The sequence below is a fragment of the Pteropus medius genome, unplaced genomic scaffold (genome assembly GCF_902729225.1).
Source record: "Pteropus medius unplaced genomic scaffold, Ma_sr-lr_union100, whole genome shotgun sequence".
NCBI classification, from domain to species: Eukaryota; Metazoa; Chordata; class Mammalia; order Chiroptera; family Pteropodidae; genus Pteropus; species Pteropus medius.
The window spans coordinates 5,880,392-5,902,880 of NW_024342469.1; the positions used below are offsets into that span (position 1 = coordinate 5,880,392).

The 22,489-nt window shown below is 50.9% G+C and overlaps 1 protein-coding gene across 4 annotated transcripts; it reads right to left on the reverse strand.

The window, feature by feature from the left end:
• Positions 1–18: 18 nt before the first annotated feature.
• Positions 19–22,266, reverse strand: TEF (TEF transcription factor, PAR bZIP family member). 4 transcript variants are annotated; one of them, XM_039863355.1, is made up of 4 exons: positions 22,003–22,266; positions 8,755–9,072; positions 4,754–4,974; positions 19–3,605 (listed from the first exon to the last, which is right to left on the reverse strand). In XM_039863355.1, the coding sequence occupies exons 1-4, from the start codon at positions 22,103–22,105 to the stop codon at positions 3,390–3,392; spliced, it is 858 nt and encodes a 285-aa protein (XP_039719289.1). In that variant the 5' UTR covers positions 22,106–22,266; the 3' UTR covers positions 19–3,389. The 4 variants fall into 4 exon arrangements, with proteins under 4 accessions (XP_039719289.1, XP_039719291.1, XP_039719287.1 ...); XM_039863357.1 differs by lacking the exon at positions 22,003–22,266 and adding an exon at positions 12,668–12,873; XM_039863353.1 differs by lacking the exon at positions 22,003–22,266 and adding an exon at positions 12,166–12,396.
• Between the last annotated feature and the right edge of the window lie 223 nt (positions 22,267–22,489).

Sequence of the window (22,489 nt, forward strand, 5' to 3'; positions counted from 1 at the left end):
GAAAAGACAGCCCCACAATTCTCATCTCAAAATATTTAATTCTGTTTTGAAAAGGTTACATTCCCGGCTTCCCTCCCCACATCACTCCGGCCCACCAGCAGTGACACACGCGCACGCACATACGCACATAAGGCCAACGGGCTACGGTCTGCTTCTGCCCTTGCCACCTGGGAAGAAGGAGTTTCTCCTTGCCTCCTTCCCCCAACAAAGGTAAGAAAGAGGGGCCCAGGGGAATGCCAGCTCCCAGGGGAGGACGCAGAGCCCCACACACTCTATCACATCACATGCACTTAGAAAAATAAAACCAAGTGGTGTCCCGGCATCCCCAACACCACAAGACAGCAATGTCCACCTGGAAGTCATCTTTGCCATTTTCTAGAAAAATTTATTGCACTTAATTAACAGATGTTAAAGGAGCTCTGGGGTGGGTTCTGCCATGAAAACCAGGGGCTCTCAGCCCTTTGTGTTGAGTGGAGCAGAGCTCCCAGGGCCCTGGATGGCGAGATGCCCAGCACAAAGGCGCCCTCTTCTGCTGGATCTCATGCCAGCCACCCTGCCTCGGGCTGGAGGACTGCAGGAGCTGCTCGCCCAGGGCCATAGTCAAGGTTCACTGCTAAGTGGCTTCCCCACCCTCGGGACCCAGACAGGCAAACCCCTTCCACTGGCCAAGGGTAAGTTACCTAGGTCCTCCACAAGGTTGCTGGCCATTGTGAAAGTTCTCACGCTCTCTAAATACGTGTGTGTGTGTGTGTATATATACATACACACACACGCACACTTCTATTTCTAGATATATACGTTAATCGCATATACTCTTGCAGCTTCCTAGCTCGTTCTGAGGTTGCGCTGAGTCTCCCATGAATCTGAAGACAGGGTGCTTAGGAAGCGATGATGCTTCTCAGCCCAGAGCAAACCCATGGAAACTGTTCATGGTGACTTCTCTGGCCTCCAGTGCTTTTTAGGGAATGTCAGAGATCTGAGCACAGGAGCTTCAGCCTTTGGCTGTCAGCCCCAAGATGAAGAGGGGCCAGGAGGGTGTCAAGGAGACTCCCAATTCCACAGTGGAAACTAACAGGCACCAACCCTCTCCTTCTGCCAAAACATGATTCTAGGCCTGGGAAGGAGACATGCTTCCCTGAGCACTCCTTTTCCCCAGCATGTTAACCTCCGTGGACATCTCCTTCCTGTCCCTGCCAGGCTCCTGGCTCAAAGGGGCTCTTCTAAAAGAGGCCAACAGCCACACACTTTCCAAGTGAGCACTCTGGGAAGGAGCCACTCACCCACTGCCCTGGGGAGGAGAGGGAGCGGGCACTGAATAGGCAGTGGGCAGGGTCAAAGAGGAGAGACAGCTGGCCATCATCCCACCCGCTGGGGCTGGAACATGGACACCATCCAGAGATTTAGTCTCTATCCTTTAAAAAAAAAAAAAAAAACAGTGAAAAGACATAAACCATACACTTTCTGGCCAAAGAAAATGAAGAGCTTTTAAGCTAGAGGCTCTTCTACCAATAACAAAATGAGAAGTGCTCTCTTGGTGGGTAGCCAGGCCAGAGGGAGGGCCCGGGCGGGCGAGCTGCCCGGGGCAGGGCACTGACATGCCGGATGCAACTGCCCTGTTGTGGTTACAATAGAGTGAAAAGTGTGAACGTGGTTTTTATAGAACCACAAAGAAAAAGTCAGGGGGGCCTGGAGGGAGGGGGTGGTCTCCCTTAGCTTCAAGGACCCTTGTCAAGTCCCCAGAGAGGCAGGTGTGCAGGACCCCAGAGGGCCGTGGCATTCCCTGGGGTGCAGTCCATGCCAGTGGGCAGCTTCCCCTGGTCCTAACGCATTATGAAAAGTCTTTGGGGGTCGGCGCCCGGGTCTTGGAGCCACCACTTTAAATAAAGCCAGTGGTGAGCACGACAAAGTACGCCCGTCACTTCTGACCCCCTTACACAGGCTGCTTGGCCCTGAGCCAATAAATACACCTATCTGCAGGTGCCCCGGCTGACCGCAATGAGCAGAGGGTTCCACTGAGCCCCTAGGTGAATCTCCGGGAAGAGCAAAAAGGACAAGTTCAGCTGGACACAAGAGAAAGCAGCTGTGGAACAGCGCCGGCTGCGAGAACGCCTCCACGCCACCCCGTGGCCAGGCTTGTGTGGTGGCCCACGTGTCCAGGGACCCAGACCCAGAGGACTCTAGCCCATGTAAATGTCCCGAGTACCTGCTATTCCATGAGTTGTGCTGCGATCCTGGTGACCCCTGATCAGGTGTCCTGCCCAGGAGGTGCCCTCTAGGCAGGTGGCACGGGAGAGAGATCCTGAAGTGGGACCTGGGAAGCCCTCTTCTGCTTTCCTCTGGCCTGGCCAACAGCGGAGGGCAGAGCAAGAAGAAACGGAAACACATGCCCCAGCTCCCGCCCACAGTGGAAGGGGCTGTGGAGGCTGGGTTTCTAAACACCATGCGGAAGGTACATCCTGGCTCCAGGAAGTTAAGCTTCCTAGATGAGGTGGAGTTTTCCTTTTAAATCTAAGATCTGAGATTGGTCACTGGGTAAAAAGAAATAACAGGCTCAGTGGCCCAGTTTAGTGGGACAAACAAGATTCAGCTGGCCTCCATGAGTGACCTGAAGAAGAGGAGATGCACTGTGATCAGAGCTCAGAGGCTGGCCGCCCTGGAGTCTCTCCTCCACTGCAGACGAAATGCAGAGACAGCCAGTCGCCAGCGCCTCCTCCCTGGTTCCAGGCCTTGGAGCCATAGGAATAAAGGGGTGTGGGACCTAAGAATGGTTGGCTGCACTTCTGCTGCAGGCCCCAAACCCAAATCCCATCCCGGGCTGTGCAGAGACTCTGCTCCTGTGGCCTGGCACCCATGCAGACACTACGGAGGAGCTGGTGTGTCTGTACCTCTGAGGGAGGTGGGAACGGATGTTCCTCTCAAAGACTTTCCGGGGAGGGTGAGGTGGACCATAGACACAGCCCACGTGGAAATGCGCCCTGCTACCTGAGAAGACGTAAGGGCGACAACGATGGACTCATTCTGCAGAGACAGGCCTCCGTGGCCCAGGCTGGAGGCTGAGGAAGAGTCAGGGCAGCCTGAGCGCCCTGTGAAAGATGTGCCCCAGAGGTCCCCTTCGGATTCGATTGGGACATCCAAGAAGAGAAACTAAGGCTGATGCACCCGTCTGTGTCGATTCCCTCGCATCTCCACCAGTGAGGAGGCTGGCTCCCCAGGGAAGTCGCCACGTGCGCCGGCCATGTGATAATGAAGCTGAACGTGACCGCTCCTGGAGCAGCTGTGCCATCATTTGCCCGTGACGAGTCATAAGTCTCCACATGTGTGTGGGGTTTCAGGGAGCCCCCAGGCAGAGGGCTGAGGTGTAGGCAGCGCCACCCGGGCAAGGGCACGGGTTACAAGGGTCCGTACTTGGTCTCGTACTTGGACACGATGGTCTTGCACTTGCCCACCTCTTTGCGTAGCTCAGCCACCTCCGTCCGCAGGGCCGTGTTCTCCTTCTCCAGGAAGGCCGCCCGGATGGTGATCTGGTTCTCCTTCAGGCGCCGGGCATCCCGGGACCGTTTGGCTGCCACGTTGTTCTTCTTGCGTCTTGTCCAGTACTTTTCATCCTGTGGGGAAGTGTCCTCTGTGGGTCTCTCCTCTTTCCCCATGAGAAACCCCAACCCTTCCCCTCTTGCCAGCACTGCGCACCCCAGATTCCTCTTATCATTCATCTGGGACAGCCGGAAAACAAGCTGGGACCTGGGGAAGGAGCTGCATGTACCAAGGACAGCGAGGGGCCCTGCCCTCTCCCCAGGGTGCGTTACAAGGCCCTCTGGTAGGAAGTGGTGGAAGGAACGAGACTCCACTTCCTGGGAGCCTGCTCTGTGCCACTGCGACATAAACACACTGTCTACACCATGCCTTCATTTCAGTTGCAGGTAAGGTCCAGTCCTGAGTTCAAATCTCGGTCCTGCCCCTTACTAGCAGTGAATTCCTTAACCTCTCAATGTCTCAGGTCCCTCATTTTTACAATGGGGGATAATAACAGTAACTACCTCATAAATTTGTTTGAGGATTAAATGAGTTAATATGTACAAGGTGCTCATAACAGTGCCTGGTCTACAGTAAGGATCACATGAAGGCACAGCACTTTCATCGTCATTATTCTGAAAGCCTCAACCTCCTCAGAGGCAAGTATGGTTATTCCCATTTCACGGATGAGGAACCTGAGGCCCAGCTAGTTCTAGGTAATAAGATGGGCTCTGAACCCAGGTCCACCTGATTCCAAAGCTTGGATGAAAAGTCCTTCCTGTAAGTTTCCCACAGAAGATGGAAAAACTGCAAAATCCTCCTTTCCTTCCCCCTCCCAATTCCTATAAAACCATCAGCCCGAAAGCTGCTTGCTCATCCCTGGAGATGGCAACATACGACCATCTTTTGTCCTTCAAAGCAAGGGCTTGTTCAGCCCAGTTCCTGTGGCCTAGTGAGCTCCTGCCCAAAGGCTGGGCTAAGGCCAGGGAAGCAGGGACATCGACATGGTCACTGGCTGGTAAGGAAACAGAAGCTACAGGAAGCCATGCTGGGGCCAAATGACACCTGACTCCCTTTCCTTCTACAAATTGCTGCAGGATATGGCTCTGTGCTCTGAACTCATGCCTTTTTAAATGGGGTCCACGGGAGGGAGGAGCCTCCAGATAAAATCCACCATGAGGAAGCACAGTCCCTCAGTTCTTGAACCAATGCTGTACCTTCATCTCTATGGATACCAGGTTACCTTCTGTTCATCGGGGACAAAGACCTTCTTGGCCTTTTTGATCATGGGCTGGGGCTTCAGATCCTCCTCTGCAAACTTGTGCTTCCGAGGGTTGAAGAGCTCCCCGCCCGGCACGCTGGAGAGGACTAGGTCCGCAGGGTCAGGATTAAAGTTCACGTCCACCTCCACGCAGTTGGGGTCGATGGGACTGGGTGTCTCTCTCTCCTTTTCCAGGGAGGACTCTGAAAGACACAGAAGAGGGGTCCCGAAGCAGCCCACTGGACAGTGAAGATCGCATCACACACAGACACCTGCTTGAATCTCAATGTTGCACAGCCACTGCTACTTGGAGGAAAGAAAGACCGCACCACTGACAGCCCCTAAGCCAGATGGGCATACACAATTCAATCCAGCAACACACACGTGGAAAGAATTCTTTCCCTCATAGACAAAATGCTCAAAAGGAGACAGAGGCCCTTGAAAAAGACAGGATATTTTGATTGTTTCTTCCCCCCAGAAATGTTAAGCGAACACTAAATCATTATACCCCCATAACTTCCTGTGGTTTCAAACCCTCAAGTAATAAGAAACAGCTGAATCTCTCCATGAGCTATAATGGGTTAGGGACACAGACTGAATAACGAAATGCCTTCCATTTTTGGATACCTAGAGATGTATCAGTCATTGTGCTCATTTAGTTTTATAACAACTCTGAAAGCAAGATGGGTGTTAGCCTATTTAACAGATGAGGAAACTAAGGCTCAGAGAAACAACACGGTATTCTCAGAGACACACAGGTGATTAGTGACTGAAACAAAATTTGAGTCTAAGTCTGGCTGACTCTGAATCCTTGTTCTCCACCCTCCCTGGCTGCCACTTTATAGTGGACATTGGATTAAAGGAACTTTCAGAATTCAAAGGTTGTTAGAGATAAGTTATAAAAAATAAAAAAAAACCCTACAACTTTGGCCTACTCATTCAATGCTACTGTTAAAAGTACACAAAATAATTTCTCAGTCAGTAGAAATTTATTGAACACCTACTGCATGCCAGGCGCTATCCTGGCAAAGACAAAGCAATGAATAAAACAAGTAAAAATCTTGTCTTCGTGGAGTGCTATTCTAGTGGGGAAGGCTGACATCACACAAGATAAATTTAAAATATCTATAAAAGCGTGAGATGCCATGTGAATATTTGAGAGAACATTTCAAAAAGAGTGAATGTGGAGTGTACTGGTATGTACACAGGCACATACCGACATGTCCGAGGAACAGCAAAGGAGGCCAATGTAGCTGGAGTGAATGAATGATAGGGAAGGGTAATGGGACATGTCAAGCACAGAAAATATAGGGCCTTTAGTCCCAATTAAGCAGTGGTTCTCAACAGAGGACAATTTTGTCCTGTAGGGGACATCGGCCATGTAGGGATTGTGGGGAGGAGGGTGTTCTACTGGGTAGAAGCCAAGGATGCTGCTAATCATCCTATAATATATAAGACAGTCCCTCCCTCTACTCCAACAAAAAAAAATCTTCTGGTCCAAATGTCAATAGTGCTACTGATTTTGACCTTTCCCCTGAAATAGGAGAAGCCATTGGAGGGTTCTGAGCAGAAGTATGACATTATTCAAACTTAGGTGTTCACTGGGTCATGCACATAAACTCATTGTATCCAATTGCAGAGGTTAATTACAAAGATGGCTGAGCATCAGAGGAGTGAATGACCAGGGACCAATGTGGTTGCCAACTCTATACCTGCAGAACAAATAGCAAAGGTACCAAAGGCTGACAACTAGAAGCCCCACACCCCACTGGTGGGCACAACCACTTCATACACTATCTGGCCGTAGCTACAAAAGCTGAATGCATGCACATCCAATGACCCAGGCATTCTACTCCCAGGTAAATGCCCAACTGGTTTGTACACAAATATTTACCAGACGACATGCACACAAGTGTTCATGGCGGTGTTGTGTATAACCGAAACTAGAAGCACCTCAAATGTCCATCAACTGCAGAACAGATAAACTGAGGTATAGTCATACAATGGAATACCATTTGGTGATAAAAGTGAATAAACTATGCTACAGGCAACAAGAAAGATTTTCACAAAGTTGAGGAAAGAAGCTAGATATGAAAGAATACATACTACTCATCTTTGCTACAGAAGGAACTGGAAAATTAAGAGAGGAAATTCTACCTTCATTCCTACCATGTGTACAATTCTTCAATATAGATCTTACTTCATCTATATTGTGGTTTTTCTGTGTCACAGTATTCCATAAATATGTTCTGAAAATCTATAATGTTAGTATATGTGCTGCCGAAGCAAAGTGAGTATAGAGTATAGAGAGTAGAAAGCTATAAGTGAGCATAAATGTAATCAATGTATAATAGTTAAAAACAAAGGATGTAATATACAATTCCATTTACAGAATGTTCCACTACAAGCAAAAGGAAACTCTGGTGATGGAAATAAGGATAGTGATCACCTCTGGGGAGTAATGACTTGATAGGGGTCACAAGGCACTTCTGGAACACCAAGAGAATTCTATCTCCTGATTTGAGTGGTAGTCACATGGGCAGCTTTACTTTGTGAAGATTCATTGAGTGGTGTACTTATGATGTGGGCACTTTTGTACACTATACTTCATTAAGAAGGTTTACGTAAAAACAAAATCAAAGGTGAATGCCACCTAGGTGGTCTAAGGTACAAGTTGGGGCTCACTTCCAGCTCTGTCTCCTACCCACACATGAAACCAGCCTTCTAGGACAACCTGACCAGCACAAAAAAAAGCTGCCTTCAAACAAGAATTTGGCTGGAATCAGCTAAAGCCTCTAGATCTAACCCATTTATAGAAACAACAACAACAACAAAAGGCAGAGAATCATGTTAAATGGCACTACAAGAATATAGTCAGAAAAATCCAACATGTGTAAAACTCTACAGGACAAATGATTCTGTTTCTTCAACAAATAAACTGCAAAGGTAAAAAGGAGAGAGGACCCTATAGCTTATGAGATTTAAGAGACATAACCAAAAAAATGTGTGGGTCTTATTTGGATGCTGATTCAAAAAAACAGTACAACAGTAATATCTATGAGATGACTTTTTGGAAATTTGAATGCTGATGGATTTACTGTCAAGTTCAGATGTAAAATTGGTGACTTTGTTATATTTCGTAACAAATCATTATATTTTACATACATATTAAAATATTTATGGATGAAATAATGTAACGTCTAAGATTTGACTGAAAATAATCAGGTGAGGAGAACGGAAAAGGTTACATAAAACGAGGTTGGTTATGAGTTAAGAATTATAGAAGCTGAGTGATGGTTACATAGAGGTTCATCACAGTAATCTTACTCTTGTATTTGAAAATCTTCCCACAATAAAGGTAAATTAAAAAAATAAAGCATGAGAATTTTGGGGGGATGGGGTCCCTGGGTTCCACTCCAGCTCCTGGGGTCTTTCCAGGAGCCATCGGCCTGTATGCCTGTAACTGAGCCTGCAGAAAGCTTTGCAGAGACCCCTGAAACAGGGGCCATGCCTTCTCTGGAGGGTTCATGACTGAGGAGCATGAAAACAAACCAACCAACCCTCAGAGGTAAAACAGAAAAAGGACAAGGGGACAAAGAAAGGACCCCAAAGGTGATGCCTTTTTCGCACCAGTGCCAAAGCAGTTCCTGGCTGTGGAGTCAGACATTCTGGGTTCAAGTGTTGCTTCTACTACCTACCAACTGTGTGACCTTGGGCAAGTTACTTAAGTTCTCAGTTTCCTCACCTATAAAACACAATAATAGTATCAATCTCATAAGGTTCTTGTGAGGATTACATGTTAATGCGCGGCCCAGAGTAACTGCTAAATAAATGTTAGCTGGCATTATTATTATTATTGCCTGAGCGTCCCAATAATCTGTGGCAAAGTGCATGCGGGGCACATAGCTGCACTGAGAAAACAAACGCAGAACGAGAAGTCTTTGGGCAGGACAGCTGGTCCTGTTCAAAGGCCCATCACCAACCTGTGCTGGACACGGTTTCAGAGGGCTGAAAGACGGCGGTGGAGGAGGATGGTGGGGACGCCGTGGACGAGCTGGCCGACTCCTTCCCTTCGAGCTCTGCCACAGGCAGCAGCAGGTTCTGAACCAGGTGGGTTGGGCTGGCGGGGATGCCATTCTCCAGCAGGAACTCATCCAGGTCCATGTACTCCAGGTGGAAGGACTCGCCATCATATGGGATGGTCTTGTCCCAGATGGGCGGCATGAGGGAGGCTGAAACGGCCATGGTGCTGGCTGCCGCAGCCTCGTCTTCCTCCAGCTTCTCCTTCACCTTTTCCTTATCTGTAGACACAAAATCTGTGATGAGACACCACACAAGAGCCTAACTCAATCCCAGGAGGCGAACAATGAACATCACAGGGATGCCCATCTTTTTGAGTCCACTGTGTTCACCACTTATAACCCGGTGCTTGACCAAAGCCCACTGGTCTCTTTTAGAGAAAGCAGCCTGCCCTCATCTGTGCCAGGACTTCCCAGAATGGTCACAAGCTCCAAGTCCTAATGTGGTCCCAGGGTTAATTCATAATGAGCTGGGGGATTAGCATCTGCCAGAGAAAAGCTATAAGGAGGAAATGGGAGTTTCTGAGCCTTCCTGATATCTTATCCAAATAATAGGAAAGAGCTGATTCTCCAGGCCAAGAATATTTGTGTTCTGTCCTGTCCCCTCTGCTATGCTTCTCCATAGCAACCCAGCCTAGGGCTTGAATCCCAGCTCTGCCACCCAGTTGCTGTGATATGTGACTTTGGTGTACACTAGAGATAACATTTGAAAGTGTCTTGTAGAATTCCTGGCAAGTGGTAGGCACTCATTACTGCTGTGAGCTCACCGAGGGCAGGGACTGTGTCTGATGCATTTCTAGATCTTGGGGCCAAGGCAAGAGCAGGCAGATGGTGGCCCACAGGAATGAGAAAATATGTATACTGAATGGAAATCCCTGGGTTTGCAAACAGATTCACTGTAGGTTTATCAGATACAGAGGGCCTGGAGCTGTCTTTTCAGGACCTTTTTCAGATCAACCATTTCAAGAGACTGTCTATCCCTGAATAAGCAGACAAGACTTTCTGGGAAAAAAGGAGAGGGTGGAGCTGAAGAAGAAAGCTCACTCCCATTTTAAGCAAAACTAATCAATTAGCAGGGACCGGATCCCACCTAATTGTCTCAGTCACAAAGTTACCATACATGGATATCCAAGAAAGAGCAAATTAGGACAAAAAGACGAGAGAAATGTGACAAGGTTGGAAGAAAATCAAAGTGACAGGGAGACTAATCAAGAAAGTGGGAGATGAAATCATGACAAGTTCATAGGTTTTCAAATTGAGGTAGACAACTTTGAACTATGGATTCTGAAGTGAAAAAGAGAAATCGAATATGATTATGTTGGAAATACTCCAGTCATGCATGCTCCTAGACCATAGCCAGCCAAAACATAGTCTGTTGGGACAATAAAAATGAACACACCCAGTGAGTTAAAAAGATGGAGGTTTCAACAGAATTTGGTTATGGCTTCTAATATGAATTAACCTGAACTCTTGCAACTGCCTTCTGTACCAGGGAAGTAAAAAAGCTAAGCTTTGGTGGGCTGGGTGGGCCAGATGGCCTCACTGTTCTCCTCCCTGGAGATCTTGACTCTATGTTCTGTTCCAAAATGACTGTGATCCAATTGGGCGGGGTCATGGGATCAAAGGAGACAGAACGGAGAAGACAGGAAAACACTCCAACCAAAGGACAAGTAACAATAAGTTCCAGGTTTTGCCTAGCCTCAGTGTTTTCATAAGCTGGAGGTTTAATTGTAAGAGATAATAAAGAACAAGGCCCATCACTCAGGTCACAAGGAGTGACCTCAGTGGTTGCCAGGGATCCAGTGAAGAACACCAGACTGAGACTTAGAAAGCCTAGCTATGTGACATTGAGAAAGCATTCTCATATCTCTGAGCCTCAACTTTCTTCATCTGAGAAGTAGAGATAATACCCTATAGGACTTGTGGAACACTAAATAAGATTCTGTCAAAGTGCTTTGTGAGCACTGTTAATGTAAAGTAGGACCACTGTTATAGATGGTTTGGTAACCTTGAACAAGAACTGATAGATGTGTACACCTGTCCTAGCAGCTCGTCTCAGCCCCAAATCTGGAACAAAGCATCGCCTTAAAAACAAACAACACAGTCTGTGCACATGAGGACCCGAAGCAGACAGTGAAGGGGCCTCACCTGATATGCTGAAGCTATTTATAACCCAACAGTGACAAGCCATAGGAATGGAAGCCTCAGAACACACCCAGGAAAGGAAGAAGAATGGCAATTAAAAAAAAATAATTAATTCCCCAAGACAGATCATTCACAGAAGGCCTATTCCTTTCCAAATCTCCAAATTGCACTGATGGTTCCTGGAAAGTCAAAGGTCTCAGATGAAAAGCATTCCTCTGTGCACCTTAAACTACAATAAGTGGCACTCCTGCTGCTCCCTTAACCTCATGTTCCCTGGCCGAAAAACCAAGGCCAAACCTACTTTCCACATAAACCTCAGGGACCTTTGGGGCCTAGGAAACAAGCAGCAGCCCAGCCCTGCCACTGTGGCCTCAAGGTCTACTGTCAGCCCCAATTAACCAGGTGAAGTGCCTCGGTGGCCTCATTCTGACCCTCATCTCTCTACCTGCCTCACCTCACTCACCACCTCAGAAAGCAGCTTGCATCCCTTCTCTTGACACCCCTCCCTCACCTTGGCAGCACCCCATAGGAACACTTGCAGAAAATCTCCAGTGTGTACCCAGTAGTGGCGATGAAGGCAGGTCTTCCTCCCAGGAGAAAGCAAGGCCATATACAAAACCAATTTGCCATGTAAATCAGCGCTTTCCAAACTTTAGCGGACTTCGGAATCGCGGAAGTGGGGGGCTCCTTAAAATGCGAATTCCTGTCCCAGGAGCTGCAGATTCGGTGGATGAAGGGTGGGGCCCAGTAACTGCCATTCTACATAAGCATCCCAAGTGATTTAGATACAGCTGTCTCCACAGAAGGCGCCCTGGAGCGTGATTTAAGTGGCTCCTGCGACCCCCGTCAGCCTGAGTAACCCCTACACGTCGCGCGCGCCCAGACTGCCCCAAAGAACCTCTTCTTCGCGATCCCACCCCATCCTCTCCTTCCAGACCCAACCTCCCCGCCAACGCCCATCTGACCCACCTCTCCTCTCAACGCCCCGACCTTCTCTCCCCAACCTTCTTGCCTAGCCCCCAAATTTCCTGCAGGTATTCACTCTTTCATCCCCTCCATGGGGCTTCCTGCCAGACCTCCGACCTCCCTGACCCCTGCCCCCGCAAGGCCCGCCCCTGCAGAAACCCCGCCCCAGGGCGCTCGGACCCCCCCCCCGCCGCCTCCCCTCACCGAGGCGCGCCTCGCGCGGGGGGTTCTCCATCAGCTTCTTCAGGACTAGTGGAAAGGAGCCCGGCAAGACCCTTTCCCCAGCTGCGCGCCCCGGGCCTGGCCCTGCCTGCGGCTCTACAGGCGGCTTCTTTCCGCCGCTCGCGTCGGACATCGTGCACCGCGATCTCCTCGCAAGCCTCGCCTCCCCCGCCCGCCCCCCGAGATATGGCCGGAGCCGTGCGACCCGCCGCAGCTGACGACGCGGGCAGCTACCGCGCAGGCGCCCAGCAGCTCCCCCGCCTCCCTCCATCCCTACCCCGCCTGCGGACAGGCTCCGGCACATTAATTATTCATGAGGCCAGGCCAGCGTCCCCGGATCGCGGCCTTGGATTGGCCCACCCTGTGAGGAGGGCGGGCGCAGCCTTCCAGGCTGTGATTGGTTAATCTGCCGGGGGTAAGTGGGATACGTGCCGAGCCAGGTGAGGAGCAACGCTGGAGGCCCAGCCCCGTCCGCCCGTGTCACCTGATTGGCGCCTGCTGGAGTCTGTGTCATAGGCCCTCTTCGGCTGCAGCTCCTTTCCCTCTACCAGAGGTTTCACCTTCGCCTTCTTCTTCATAATCCCCGCTCTCCTCTCAGACCACCGTAACCGCTCTCCCTTTCCTCTTATCCCAATCTCGTCACCTTCGGGACGCGCCACTGAAGGGAGGCGGGGCTGGGAACGGCCTGGGGAGCCTATCAGAGAGCCCGCTCGGGCCGCATGGCCCTGCCCCCCTCGGGTCACGTGGAGCCCCAGCCGAGTCCAGTCGCGCGGGGAGGGGGAAGAGGGGAAAGGTGCGGAACAGCCAATGGAAGGCGGGGGCGGGACCTGGGTTGGTGCACGAGGCGCAGCACGTGCCGGGCTGCGGCGGGGAGGGGAGGAAGGGGAGGAGGGAAGGGCCTTTTTGTTCCTGGGGCTCTGCCCAGGATCCTGGGGCCAGGACGCAGAGCCGAGCCTTCACCCCTCCTCCCTTGCGACCCAGAGGTTGGCTGAGGGCAGGGCGGCGGACCACGATTTGCCTTTCCCATAGGGATGGCGGGAGCAGGCTTGGTCGCCGCTGAAGGGGGTGTCGGGTTCCTCACAGATCCCGGGTTTCTGGTGCAGGCGTGGCGGCCAGATAAACACTAGCATGGAGGGAGCATTTTTGAAGCCGGGGTGGGGTGGAGTGGAGATAAAGGGCCCAGCTCTGAGCCAGGGCCGGGGTACACGCTTTTGTCTTTCCTCTTACTAGCTGTGACCTTGGGAAAGTCCAGTTGCTTCACTTGAGCCCGTTTCCTCATTTACAGAATTAAAGGGTTAGACTAGACAACCTCTAAAGTTCTCAACAGCCCTGAAATTCTGTTCTTGTCTAGGACCTGTCTATCCTTTTCCTAAGGACAAAACACAACCAAACTCCTTTACACAGGGTACCATTTATACATTTTGTGGAAGAACCACGTCCTCTCTGAAAACACAAACACTCCCTGGGAGTTCCTTAGGAAACTCGAAAATGTAAAATCTGAGGGGCACACATGTGGAGAACGTTATAGGCAGCTGCTTCTAAACAGTGCCCAGAACTTTGTACCTCTTTATAGAACAAATCATACTCTGCTTTGAACCCAGACAATACTAGACCCTCCCTGCCTAAACGCCCAGAGGGCAGAGACTTTGGTCTGTTTATACTGTATCCTGCCAATGGCCTCAGCCTTCCAGCAGTTGGGCTGGGGGAATGGTAGGATAGAGTTTTCAGTTCATAGAGTAGGTGCGTGAGTGCAACCCCCAACTAGCTGAAACTTGTCAGGCTGATGCTATAATAATTTTGCTGGGCGTTGAGGAGGAAAAAGAAATTGTTCCTGAGCAGGCCTGGAAAGCAAGAGGTTTGAAGGGATGCTAAGTGGTGGTTGGGGCTGGTGATGGAGTCTGACTCCAAAACTCGAGTTCTTACTGCCACACTCATTAGACTTCAGTCACTTTCTGACTTGATACCTCCAGCCAAGTGCTTCGCCTCTCCAGGCCTCCTTTCCTTATATGTCAAAGGGAGACAGGGCAGGATCTCTATTGTGGGGTTTCTGTGAGCCAGTGTATGGAACATGCACAATTGCAAACCTACAACAAATGGTAGTTTTCGTAATTTTACTAAAACTAATGGGTACAAATCCACTGCTTGGTGTATCCATTATCCTAGAGGCTAGTACAGTGCCACTCTCAAGTTAGTGCAAATACTAAACTGGGTTCAGAAAAGCTGTTGTGTTTCAGAGTTGTTAGTGAGAATTCTGTGTGTGGCTAAACTAAGTTATCTTTAGGAGAAACTAACCTAGAGGGTTTTAGAAACAGATTTTAAAGGACATTCCAAGGAGATAGATTAAAACAATATACAAAGCTTTTTAAAAAATGGTTAGTTTGGCCTTGAAGAAACTTACTGGGTTAGAGTTAAATGTATATTTTCATGGCTAATGTGACCATGTTAAGGGGGAGAAATTCTCAAGGTATTAAAGGAGGATTTACAATAACAATGGAAAGTTATAACATTCGTTTATGACAAAAGTAGGACATAGTAGGGGGAAGTAAAGATTTAGATTATTTTTTTTTAAGTTACAGTTATTCCCAAAGGGATTATGCCTACTCCACTTATCACCCAGCCTGGAGTAACCAACCTAGCAAGTGATACTAGTGAGAAGTGATGCAAGCAGGTGAGGTCTTCAAAAGTTAGTTTTGATTCAGTTCTCTTTTCATGTACTGACACTCCCGAGAAACGGGTTTTTTCTCTGGATAACCACAGGGTAAATGGCGTGTCACAAATAATGCGGGAACACTACAAACATGTTCTCTCTCGTGCCTACTTGCAAGCTGGGAGGTTAGCTACGTCGCCGGCTGGCAGCCATCAACAGCACCATCCTGGAGGCTGGAGCCATTATGTTCTCCTCTTCGTTCTCCAGCTGACCGGAGAAAAGCCATAGCAGCCTCTCTCTACCTCCAGCTCCTGTCAGGAAAGTGGGAATAACAGTGTGGCGTTGCCCCTTCTCTGAGTGGATAAATAAGTGTTGAGAAGCAATTAGCTGATTTCCACAGTGTGTGTGAGCCCTACAAAGAAATAAACTCCATAAAAAGAACATGTTATTACATGGTTAAGGCTTTAAAGGTATGAGGAGCTACCTTAATGTTCTTTAGTAATAGAGTTTCATGCAGCTACTTCTTGAGGGAAGTCGGGGCAGCGGTGACTTTGTGGGGCTGGGAGACAGGCCTGGGTAGAGTCTCCCCATAGCCACTGACTGACCAGCCACGTGGCCTTGGGCAAGTGACTTATCTTTCCTAAGCCTTAGTTATTTTTCTCTTGGAAACAGAAATGGATATGCTTACCTCACAGAGTGGTTACGAGGATGTGTGAGAAGCAATGTCAAGTGCCCTTCTGGAACAGTGTGTGGCATGGAGTAGGGGGGGGCCTCCACCCTTCCCCTTACACTCAGGTTGTGTTGGGTCAGTAGAGTTATTTAAGGTGTGGGAACAAGGCTGTGAGGCCGAGGTCGAGTCCTAGAGTATAAGCTGGAACATTTTCCAGGGCTAGACTGGCTTTAAATTCTACCCTTTTATGTTCCAGAAACCTGCTAACCAACCCAAGTTAAAAACCTAATTCAACTGAGCCCATGAAGAACAAGTACCTTTCATTAAGCCCTTATACCAATTTGGAGTAATATTTAAACTTTAACTTCATAGGAGCTAAAACACTAGCACGGGAGCCTTTGGCCAGATACCCCATAATGACCTCTGGCCATATATGTAGCATCTAGTAAGACAGGACCACTTCCTGAAGTATGTGATATAAGCCTGGTGTGTATAAGAGCAGGACTATGATAAGGCTTCAATTGAACTCTTACAAAGCCCAGTTCTCTGTGCGCTTTGTCAATACCGAATGCAGGAAAGCGCAAAGCTTTGTTCAGGGTAGTAACTCAGTAAATATTTGTTGGCTCATTTGTTGTTGGTGCTGGTAGGAGGGATAAAATGTTCCAGAGCCAAGTCCTATACATGTGGAACGTTATTAACATTAAATAAGTCATTGTGTTTCACATTTGAACTTGGCATGACAAACATGGCAAGTCCCCCAGCACTAGCCTAGCCAACGGCTGCCTCCTTTCGAGCCCACATACCTGTGGCTGCATAGCTCCCAGCTGAGCTTTGTACCTTGGTCTCACTGTGTTCTAATGCAGGAGTGGTGGGTGGAGGCTCTTTACTAACTCTTGCCCATCTCTTCAATACTCTCAAGAGTACTAGTTTCCTGTTTGGCTTGCTTTTTGCCCACTCCCAGGATTCAAATTACAGATGGGGAGCTTCCCCAAGAGGGACCATTTGCAGAAAGAAGCCCTCACCTCCAGCCTCTGCCATGTCTCAACAGCTACTACCAGATGGCCAGGCGTTCTCCAGTGCAAGCTGTGTTGATGGTGCATGGTAGGGTGTGGACTTCTGAGCCAGATCATCGGGGTCTGATTCCTGCTTCAAGACTTCTAACTGTGTGACCTCAGGCAAGTTACTTAACCTCTTTGCGCCTGAGTGTCAGAAGTAATCAGTTTAGGCACTGCTGTGAGCAGCACTTGGTGCATGGCAAGTGCTCGGTTGAAGTTAACTCTTACTATAATTCCATTTTGGATTCTTCTGGGAGTAACTCATTCCTCCCCACTTGCCACTTCCCCAAGAGTAGTGGGAGTGGGCGGGGCCTCGCACACAGAGAGATGACAGCTTCATTCTCCTTAAGACCTTCAAGGCCCTGCAGGCTCTTCCTCTTTCAGGTCTCTCCAACCCCACCTCTTCCTTCTCTCCCTGTCGCTCACCTTCTGCAGCCACAGTGGCCTTCTGTTGCTCAGACACGTGTGTCTTTCCTGCCCCAGGAAAGGGCCTTTGCAGGAGCTGTTCCCTCAGCCTTAAAATTCTGGCTCTTCCTCACCTAGGCCTTGATTTAAGTATCACTCCCTCTGAGAGGCTAGCCCTGGCTCCTGATTGCTATTGTCGGCTCTTTCCCTATGGAATGCAACTGCCAGGTGAGCAGGCCCTGTGTGTCTCATTCATGCTAATGTAGGGAGGATGCAAGAGAATTAAAATTTTAATCAAGCCACAATCAGAGACTGCAATATGCTCATCGGCCCTGTAGCCTGACTAGGAGGACACCTTCAGAACAAAGGAAGGTTTCTGCTGGGATTGCTAACCAGCCCGTTCTCCACACCTGCGAAGGGGAACAGGCACCAAGAGTCACTCGGCTAAAACCACGGGGAACCTAAGGATTCAAGGCTGGGAACTGCCAGCAGGCCTTTCATCACGCTACATATTCTTACCTTTTAACTCTACATACTCTTCCCCTTCCTCACTGGATGTCCTTATCAAAGGACATGGGAACTAAAGAATAACAAACTGAATCCTCAGAACACTCAGGGTCCCTCTCAGTGCCTTTTCTCTGTCTCTCTCCCTGTCCCTCTCACTCTCTGCCTCTGAGAGGAGACCACACCCTGTGGAGCGTTATCTCTTTTCTAATACTTGCCTTTTGACTCCAACTTTGGCATGCGTGTTGAATTCTTTCTACACCCTCTGCTGAAGGACCCCCTTCTTCTCTTGGTACTGGGCTTGGTCTCCCTGTCACTTGGGGAAATTTGCCCTGTCCTGCATCAGTTCCAGACCACAAGCGTAGCAAACACTCAATGAACAAATGTTGAAAAAGCAACGGATGACCAAAGAGGTGCTACCCTGAGACGGGGTTCCAGAGGCTCCGGCACCCCGTGGGCAGAGACGAGCCTGGGAGCCGGCGGAGCTGAGTTGGAACCCCTGACAACTATGTGGCCTTCCCTTCTCTGAGCCTCAGTCTGCTCATCTGTAGAGTGTGTGATCACACCCCCCTTGCAAAGCCATTTCACAGGCGTGATGTCAAAGCACTTGGCACAACTCCCAGCTGATGCTCAGAAAACAGTGGTCATTCAATTTAGGGTTCATTCCTTGAGCAACCTGGCCTTGGGTCAGGCCCGTCAAGATGCAATGCCATCTGGAAGGGGGCGCTCCGGGACACTGCCATCAGTTTCTGGCAGCCAGTGACAAGGAGTTTCTCCTGTTTCATTGGTGACGGGACAGGTAGAGAAGACAGCTGAACCCCTCCAGTGGGAACAAGGAGAGAGGCTGGCCTGCATACTGGCCCTGAGGGTTTCCTCGCCATTTAGTAGATGGTAAGGACTAAAGCAGCTAAGCCTCCAGCACAAGGACTGCCCCCTCACACTCCTCTTCCCTACAAGCAAACTTGAGGACTTCTCTGTTTTGCCTGGTTACTGGGAGTGGAGGTGACCACATGTATCTTACCAAGGCCACATTCAGGATGGCCCTGGCTTCACTAAGTCCACCCTCTCCTGTTTAGCTCAGTCCTCCAAGAGGAGGCTGCCCAGGCCCCTCCTCTGCACCCCTGCCTCTGTCCCAGCAAGTCCCCTTGAGAGCCAGCCTGTTATCATTCAGCTCTGTCTCTGGCCCTTCCAGCTGGGCTGTCCGGCTTGGTGAAGGGCCAATGGCACCATGCCCCCAAGACCCTCAACACACGTTTCCAAGTTTCCGAGGAGGTGGCCCTACGTGTGTCGCACAAACTTGCGACATTCAGTTCTTTTAAGGACAAGCTTCAAAGGAAGGAGGGAATGAGGGTCAGATTGCAAATATGATGTCGATGGAAGGAGCATAAGGCGAGGACCAGCTGCTCTTTGCCCTTCACAGAGAGTATAGCGTGAGACTTCACAGTTTGCAAACGCTTTCACGTGGGATAACTCATTTAATCCCGGCAACAAGCTTAGGAATCAGGTATTCTTTCCCCACTTTTTACAGATGGGGATAGAGAAAGAGGAATGTCTAGAATACCTTGCCGGGTGACCCATCAGTGTCAAATTAGGAGCTCCCCGAGATGAGGACCCTGCCTGCTCCACTGAATAGGTGAAGGCCTCGTTCAACCTTGGGGTGTGTTTCATGCTGCCTGGCCCCCTAGAAAGGAGGCCTGAGTGACCGAAGCTGGCAGAAAGATCGGGGATTGGCCTTTGAGCACAGCCAAGGCTCTATAGGGTAAGGAAGGAATGGGTATAAAGAGCTAACAGTATGGTTAAGAGAAGAGGGGTCTTTCAAGAAGCTGGAGAAGAAAGAGAGTGAGCGGTCTGGAACAGAATCGCCTTCTGTAAGAGGATCCTGGGAAGAAAGAGCAGCAGCAGAAACAGTAAGAACAGTGGAGAGATCAGGGCCCAGAGGCAGTTCCCCTGAAACTGAGTCAGGGCTTGGCGTACAGACCCACCCTTTTGCTGGACGTAGATTTCTCTGCCCACAGGAAAGTTGGTCAAACTAGTGGCCCAGAGTGAGGGGCTGCCAGGTGGCCATTGTAATCTGAAGCCAAGGGAGGCTGGAGCCCGGTCAGGAAAGAGGTGGAGGTCTGTTTGCACAGCCTGGGGTAGGAGGCAAGAGAGAGAGGAAGACACCCCAAGGTTGGTCTCAGGGAGCGTCCTCGAGACTAGAAAATGGAATGAGAGGCTGCAGGGAGAGCAGAGTCTCATGAGAGCACACCTGGAATTTCTCACACCCCTCCCGCTTCCCTCCGAAATTCCCTCATGGACCCAAGGTACGCTCAGCACATGACCTAAATATGTGCTGAAGCACAGCCACTGAGCTGGAGAAACTGAGGAGTTTGTTAACAGGTCTCAGTCCCCCACGAGAAACTACCGTTTCTACACCAAAGCAAAGGGCAAGCCATCCTGAGGGCAACTGTTGCCAGGGCAACTGGCACCTCAGCTGTCTTCCTCCCACAGCTCGAAGCCAGAGTCGGGGACACAGGGAGGGAAGCTGCGGCATCCAGAACTTTTAAAGTGCTTGCGACATGACTACTGGGAATTCTAGTTCTGCGTGCTGTGTGTGCTCTTTCCACCAAAGTATATTGCTTTTCAGATAGATACCTTTATTTTCATAAAAGATTTAGAGAATCTGGGAGCTTTGGAAAGTGTTGATTGCGGGTTGGGGGCAGCGATGTGAGTGCAGTCTTTGTGGGGTGCTCTGACACCTTATTTTATCTACCTATCGGTATCTGTCAATCCCACAGGGCCTCATGCTTCTGATTCTCAGTGGGATGCCACATGGAGAAGTGATACCACTCAGAGGAGGTGACCGAGACACTGGCCCACGCCACTTGACCAACCCCGCTGTACCAGACCAGCTGATCCTCAGTCAGAGCCTGCCAGCTCTTGGCACAGTTCTGCCTGAGACCTTGGGCAAGTCCTCTCAGCGCTGGACCCGACTTTGCCCATCCACAGTGTGCGATGGGGACTTTCCGGCTGTCGCGGGGTTCTGTGCACCAGCTGGGAGCCAGCGACCAGCAGCTGCTGCCACACTTCAGAGGCTCTGTCATCCTCATCGGAGGAGCAGCGCCCTGAGTTGCCCCCAAGAACCCTTCCCGGCCAGCCAGGAGCTGTCCCTACAAGCCGCGGGCAGCCCAGCCAGTCCCTGTGCACCCTGGACTGAAGAGAGCCCCCGCCCCCTACCTCTAACTGTAAGGACTTCAGTTTCATCAGCCTACACGGGCCGATCAGAGATGGCAAGAAAAAGTCAGCTGTGGCTCATCCACCAGGCTGCGTTGAGGGTGTCCTGAGGAGATGGGCTGCTTCTGCTGAGCAGCTGGGGTCCTGAGTGCTAGGCGGGCACGGGAACTCCTTCTGTGATGCCCGCCTCTGAGGGTGGCCCGGATTGCATTCGAAACCGCAGGGTGTGGGCTGAGGGGCCGAGCCCAGAGCTCTGCGAGAGCCCTCAGGGACCCTGCCATGAGCTCTGGGACCCACCTTCTGCCCTCAGGCAGTCTCTCCAGGGAGCAGAGCCTGCCACCCCTCCTTCCCTGAGCCCAGCTCCCCATGGGCATCTGTCCCCAGGCTCTAGAGTTCTGGAGTGGGCTGAGGGTCCAGCAGAAGGAAGTTGTGCGGGGGCAACCAGGACTACCTGGTAATGAGAAACACCAGATGTCTGTGAGGGAGAGGCCTGAGGGGGGTCTCCTGAGGGGACACTGGGCTCCTAAGTCAGATTTGGGCAGCAGAGGACAGCTGGGCTCCTTTATAGGTACCTGGGGAGTTTGAGCGATGAGGAACTGGGTGTGAGCCCCCAATGTCTTAGAACAGAGGGGACTGGGAGGAATATTTAATCGGGGTGGGGGGGCGGTGGATATCCTGAGTAGGTGTCCCTCAAAGCTAGCCATGGCCTTATGTTTCTCAGGCAGGACTTGGGAGACACCTGGGCCTGGCTGCTGGCTCTGCCCCAGGGTCCACGCCCTCCTCCGCCGGCTGCCTCGCCCCATGTTTGCCCGTGGTATCCTAGGAACCCGGGCTTCGAGCCTGTAGTTCTGTTACATAACAGCTTCCCTCCCATCCATGGGTTCAGCCCTCCAGCGAGCGGGAGCTGAAGCAGGAGCATGGAGGAAAGCCTCTTCTCCAGACAGGAGACTACCCGAGTCTCCAGTCTGCCAGTCTCTGCCGCCTCAGCATGCACGGCGAGGGAGCTTAATAAGCATCAGCGTCCAGTGCATTTTCTCAGCCGAGCCCTCTGGTCCCATCCTTGTCCCACATGAGCACAGCACCTGTCAGTGGCCACACACTGGCCATGGCTTCCCCAAGCTCGCAGGCCTAGGGGATAGTTCCTGAGTTGCAGTGGCACTCCCCACCGTGTCTCTCTCTGCACCCCAGACCTTCCTCCTGCCCAGGAAGGGACCAAGCAAGGGTCCCTCCCTAGCTTGAGATGCCTGTCCTGCCACTGTGCTCCGGCTGCCCCCACCCCTTAGGCACCTGGGTTCACAGCCAATGGAGGCCACCTCCATTCCTACCTGTTCTCTTCTCTGGCCAAGGCAGAGAGTGCTCCAGGAGAGACTTGAGGACCTCAGGCATGTCCATGGCCGGGGCCACTCCGATCCGGTCGCAGCTCGACATGGCAGGAGGAGCTTGCTCTGGGAGTTCAGAGGCAGCTGTAGAGGCAGGAGCTGGCTGAGGAGCCGCAAGCTCTGGAGGCGGGCGGGGCAGGAGCCCGAGGCAGCCAATGGGCAGCACAGACCCCAGCCCGCCCGTCCACCCCCAGCTCGGCCACCTGCCAGCTCCGGCTGCAGCCAGGCCTTCCCTTCCCGCTGCCTAGCAGGGCGGGCCTGGCCCTGTGCCAGCTGCAGCACGTGGAGCCACCGCGCCAATCCTCTGACAGAGAGCCCGGCCTGTTATCTAACTTTGCAAAGGGAAGTTCTCCCCCAGGCTGGGAGCCATAAGCAGGGCCTGCCAGGTGAGAACACTGAGCCGGCTCCACGCCCACAGCGAGCGTGCACTGTA